The sequence below is a fragment of the Cryptomeria japonica genome, chromosome 3, assembly GCF_030272615.1.
Source record: "Cryptomeria japonica chromosome 3, Sugi_1.0, whole genome shotgun sequence".
NCBI lineage: Eukaryota > Viridiplantae > Streptophyta > Pinopsida > Cupressales > Cupressaceae > Cryptomeria > Cryptomeria japonica.
Genome location: NC_081407.1, coordinates 170,230,869 through 170,236,868, shown reverse-complemented (window position 1 = coordinate 170,236,868; position 6,000 = coordinate 170,230,869). Strand labels below are relative to the sequence as shown.

Genomic DNA, 6,000 nt, shown 5'->3' with positions numbered 1-6,000 from the left:
TGGACCACAATTTTGAGAGATCAAAGGCTTGTTTTTCTTAGATGGGTTACATTTAGATAGAAATTTCAAATAGTTGTTAATCAACTCAAAGTATACAACTTGATTTGGCCTAATCATGAAAACATGACTTCTTTTAATGGAGATCACATGTTAAAATACAAAACCAAGTAGTATTATACACAAGGTTGAACAATATATAATGTGAAAACAATACCCTTTGGGATGATTGCATTAGAGGTGTTTAATACACCACATTGGTGTCTCACTTTGTAGAGACCTAAAATAAATTATTTACATTTTTTACTAGAATATTCTTTTGATTGATTCAATATAATGGAGCTTCAAAACTTTAATACCAATTTCAAACCACAATAGGAAGAGGTGATTGAAGAATTCCAATTTATAAGCAATTAGTCTCTTATTTTCTACCATTGTAAATGAATTCTGAAATAATTTGTAAAACTAACAATATGATATCGATAGCATTCATCATTTATGTGCTTAAACTACAATAATTTACATGTAGTATAAATACATTGTGTCCTAGTTACTCGAGATTACATGTAATTTTGTAGTCTATACATTTCCTTTAATAACATACCTTTTCTACTTTGCATGTTACTACATGACTATTCATCATTTGAAATTACATTTGATAAATGAAGTTACTAATTTGTACCTCACAAGTCTTAAAAAGTAATTTGAGTCTTAAGCTTAACTAGAAGTAGGAAATGTAACAATTACATTGCATTTTGTACAACATTTAATTAGTATGTACACATTAAACATCAAGTTACTATTGTGTGCCTCACAAGTCTTGAAAGGTGTTTCAAGTCTTCAACTTCTGCTTTAGAAAAAAAATTGCAAATAGCCTATAAAATTGCCTAAAAAAGAGCATTGGTAGCTATAATTATTGAGGTGAGTCATCTATAATGTTGGTCTACTTTTGCTTCAGTTTCTATTAGCATACTTTAGACTAACATAGCTTTGTCCTAGAAATGTTTGCATTATTGTTTAGCATTGCTAAACATACTTATAATCAAAACAAGTAACACATTATTCATCATATATTATGTTCCCTTAAAATATAACAGCTATTAGTTATCGCAATTACTTTAAATAGAGTAAATATGCTTTCAAATTACATCTAATTATACTAAAAAAATTGTGATTGTATAGATACAAAGGAAACAACATTCCTACCCCAATCCATGGTTTTGGATAAATTTAAAATATAACAGACATAATACAAAAATAATCCACGAAACCACCCCACATATAATTGTATTTGAAAGGAAAATTCAAATCAAATCTCTAGTTTTATTAAGGAAAAAATATTGTTAATCAATGAATTCACATCATAGATCTAAAAATTAGAAATGGATCCAACACCTCTAGCTCTAGTTTTGATTATTTATCACAGGTATGTATATGGATAATATTAACCATTAAACATGTTTTTAGTCCACCTTTCTCTTCCAACCTAAAGCAACCTATGTTAACCCATCTGCTTTGCATGTAACTAGATGAATGTTATTCGCATAATCAAGGGCAGGCAAAGTGGAGTATGTAATTACATAGGCTTTCATTGATGATGACAAAATTAAAAGAAAATGTGACAACACCAAAACCTTAACCAAATAAAATAAATAAGGTCAAAGAGAATGTCTAAACCAAGGAAAAAAAAATTCATTTAACCGAGGCAAAGAATATGATTCTTTCTAAACAGTGGTAACTGAAAACTTACATCTTTAAAAGGTGTCACTTTCTAAAATAATACAATGACTTATACATGCAACAACAACAACAATAATAATAGTATTAATTATAATAATAATGTTTCTTATTAAAGTTATGGTTACTATGTTATGGTCGTTATATTAAAACTAATTATATTAATAGTATCACTATCAATACTAATTCTACTGCATCTAGTATTAGTGCTATTGATAATTCTGTTAGTAGTGCTGCTCATATAATAGTGCATCTACTTCTATGACTCCTAGAGTTGTTATTATTGATATTGCAACTGCTATTAATATTTCTACTGCTTATTGCTGTTATTGCCATTGTGCTCATCTTCGTTAATCTTCTTGTGACACTGCTATTCTTACTGCTCTCATCACTATTATTGTCATTGCCATTGTCTTCATATTGTTATTCTTTGCCCTCATTATATTCTTGTAGTTTGTTGTTGTTCTCATAAAAATCCTTAACCAGTTCACCTCCATTATAACCACCCTAAAACCTACAAGAACTATTTCAAACTTATCAAGCCCAACAAGCTAGATAGCACAAAGATTAACCTTACAACTCAATAAGTAATATCTACCTCAACCCATGACTACCCCTCAAAAAATACACAGGACTAAGAAACCTAATACACCATCCGTAGACTAGCCATTCAAAGGAAAAATAAAAACAAAACAAATCCAATGACAAATCACAAATCATATACTTTGAAGATAAAAATCAAAGAATATGATAATTATGATAGGCATCCATTGAGGAAGCATAATGAAAGCATTCATATAGGAAATCTGTACATGTTTGGAAGTTTGAGTGAAGTGAACAGGAAGGTCAATCTCAACATGCATGAACTAAAGCTCCAAAAAGATGCCATGTCTTCTAAAAGAACCTCAAATTTAGTGTAAGCGTAAACCATTTTTCAATCAATAATGCTTTGAAATTATTGACCAGATGTTTAACGCATTTGAATTCTGTAATCTAGTGCTTTTTGTTCATAAATTTTGAAAAAAATTCCTTAATAAATAATAATGTATACATTTTACTTTTGCGCCAATACTAATAAGGCTTCCCAAGGTGGGACTATTTAAATGGTTTTAGATATATGTAGCCTGACAATATAAAACATATTCAGAATAAATCTTTAATAAGATACCACCTCTGTAGATTTTTCAAGCCATTCTAGGTCTACTCCTTTCAAGTATGGCCTCAATTTTTCACGGCATGCAATATGGTAATTATTTACCCAATCAACCTCAGCAGGTGTTAGCATAGACACATCAATCAGCTTATTCTGATATGGAACCTGCAATGGAATTATGGTATTAGTATATTCACTCTTTGACAACTGATACGGGTCTAAATTTTTGGTTAACATGGGATCCCTCATTTTACAGAAAGCATGCTACAAGAATATCTATAAATTCGATATAGACAACTTCATGAATACTGATATATCTATAATCAATAGAGGATATGATCTTCAAACACTCAAAATTTGAAATTTTATAATTCATACTCATAATTTCAAACTTTCAAATGTATAATAGCATCATAAATTTATAGATGTTTGCATATGATATGTCAAAATGAGAAAAACAACCAAATACAATCTACATCTTCCTCTTTCCCCTGCTAATGTAACTCAATTTGTCAGGCATCTAACTAAAAGGTAGTACAATATAAAAATGATTATGAATTGTTGAGATGTGGCCATCCATCCTATGGGAGAGATGGTATGATCTACTTCCACTATTGTGTGTTGTGAACAGTCCGGTGTATCCCTGTTCAAAGGGTAAATATTTAATTATTGAGCGTGTCCTAGTTCATACTCATTTGGTATATATCAATGAGTGACGGGTATATCTTTGTTCATTGATATTTTGTAGGTGTAGTGTGGCCTTTCCCATTAACAATCAGCTAAGTATAGGAATAAGTGAAAGACAAGCAGAAAGAATGATGGGCTTTGCTCCTTCAAAATGGGATCAAGTAACAGTAAATGTGTCATGTCCTCTCATCTTTCTGATAAAAATACATTATTGTATCCTTAAAAAAAATCATATAAAAGACTTAGCATGTGGAATATGATTTGATAAGCTTGGTCAAATATTGAACTACCCCTAGAAAACTCCTTGCCTCAATCACTATGAAAGTCTTGGATCACTTCAAAATGGCTTCCACTTTTACTAAATTCCTAACAATAGCTGGATCTCTGTCTGATAAATTTTGATCTCAGCTACTTCATAGACTTAGCTAATCTTTGATCTCAGACTTAGGCACCTATTTGGTGTATTTGGTGACTGCCCTTTTAAAAAGTTAAATGAATATTTGCCTATGTAATCAGCAATATGAATATAAACAACAAAAATCTATTTTCTACAATGATGGGTTAAACTCTATTTTATTTACTCTATATATCTCTATGCTAGAGAAATGCCCTTAAGTTTTTTAAAAAGTAGTTTGTGTCTATTTTTGTATAATTTTTTACCCACTTTTTAAAAAAATCTTGTACTTTTGGTGTGCCAATTTTTTCCCCAAACGATTTTTGTTGCTATGATATAAAGCACTACAATTGTGGAATATGCTTTGATAAGCTTTCTAAAATATTGAATTAACCCTACAAAACTCCTTGCCTCAATCACAATGAAATTCTTGGATCACTTCAAAATGGCTTCTATTTTTACTATTTTTCTGTTAACTTTTGATCTCAGTTACTTCATAGACTTAGCTAATATTTGATCTCAGACTTAGACAACTAATTGGTGTATTTGGTGACTACCCTCTTAAAAAGTTAAACTGAATATTTGCCTATGTAATCAGCAATATGAAAATAAACAGCAAAAAATTATTTTCTACAATTCATGGGTTAAACTCTATTTTGTTTGCTCTTTATATATCTATGATATAGAAATGCCCTTAAGTTCTTTTAAAAAATAGTTTTTTGCCTCTTTTTCTACAATTTTTTATGATTTTTTTAAATCCGGTTTTTCCCCGAGTTTTTCAAAAAATCTTATACTTTTGGTTTGACAAATTTTTCCCCAAACGATTTTTGCTACTATGAGAACAACTGAATAACTGGTAATAATTTGAATATTTATAATAATCTGGATAAATTGAATCAATTCATATTTGATAGGGAGAACTGCTGTACAAGGGCACCCTACATGATAGGGAGAACTGCTATAGGGCACCCTACATGACAATATTGGGTAGGGAGAACTTCTGTAGGGCACCCTCCATGATAACATAGAGTGGGGGAACTGTTGAATAGGACACCCTACATGTATATAATTTCCACTATCCCAATCTATGTTTTTACTTTTGATAGTGTTGCGTGAATCTTTCTGTATAGTTAATTCTGAATATAGTTACTTATATATGATCATTCCTTAATATAATTTGTAGTATCTTCTAAATTTGTTTTGCAGGATTCGGATCAGCAGAGGCTAAGGTACTTACTTTTAACCCCTCTACTACAAATTAAGGTCCATAGTCAGGGCATTCTAAGTCATTTCTTTTAGGGGACATTACAAAATGTCACATTAAAAAATAAAATATCTGGAGTGCGTGTATGTTTACAACAATGTATGGCTAGCATTGAAGAAAAAGTTTTACAAAAAAATAATTAAGTATATTTTGCATTTTTATTGAACCCAAAGTTTATGAACATGGATACCATACCTTGGTCTATGTCTCTTCACGTGCACCACTTTAGAATGCCTAATTTAGTATTGTGAGGGAGTAGTCGCTGATGAAATGGCACAACAAAGAGCTTTTTGGTGACTTAGATATTTGTCCAAATCTCCGTCGTTATTGCATTGAATAGAATTTGACCTCTCTGACAGACTTTAATTAAACTAATTGACACTAGACAAGAATGCTCTAAGTAGATTCACTGCTTGCAAAACATTTATTCTACGGTAATTTCAAAAAAACATGGTTTGTATACTATTCAATTTCTGACAGATTTAATTTTTCCAATATGTTAAACTTGAACTGCTCTATGCTCACCGAGAGTAGAAAAGAATGTTAGATGGACTTTTTGCTGGCAAAATTCCTGTTCCCAACGAAGCACATACTAAAAATTGAACCATGAGCATTTTTCCTTTAAGGAAAGATGTTTTTATTCATTTCAGACAAAGCTATCATCAGTACAGGAATTTTCTCAAGAAATATTTGTACTAGAAATAAAAGAATGTGATTTCTGATGCCATTGTGAAATACTGGTTTTGAGGGATTATGGTGTCATGGAAA

General features: G+C 30.7%; 1 protein-coding gene across 1 annotated transcript in view; it reads right to left on the bottom strand.

Moving 5' to 3' along the window:
* Positions 1–2,624: 2,624 nt before the first annotated feature.
* LOC131029205 (aminopeptidase P1) overlaps positions 2,625–6,000 on the bottom strand; it is a 127,301-nt gene continuing 123,925 nt past the window's right edge. The window contains exon 16 of the mRNA XM_057959607.2: positions 2,625–3,052. Within this exon, the coding sequence (XP_057815590.2) occupies positions 2,891–3,052 (162 nt within the window). The 3' untranslated portion in view covers positions 2,625–2,890. The remainder of the gene's footprint in view (positions 3,053–6,000) is intronic.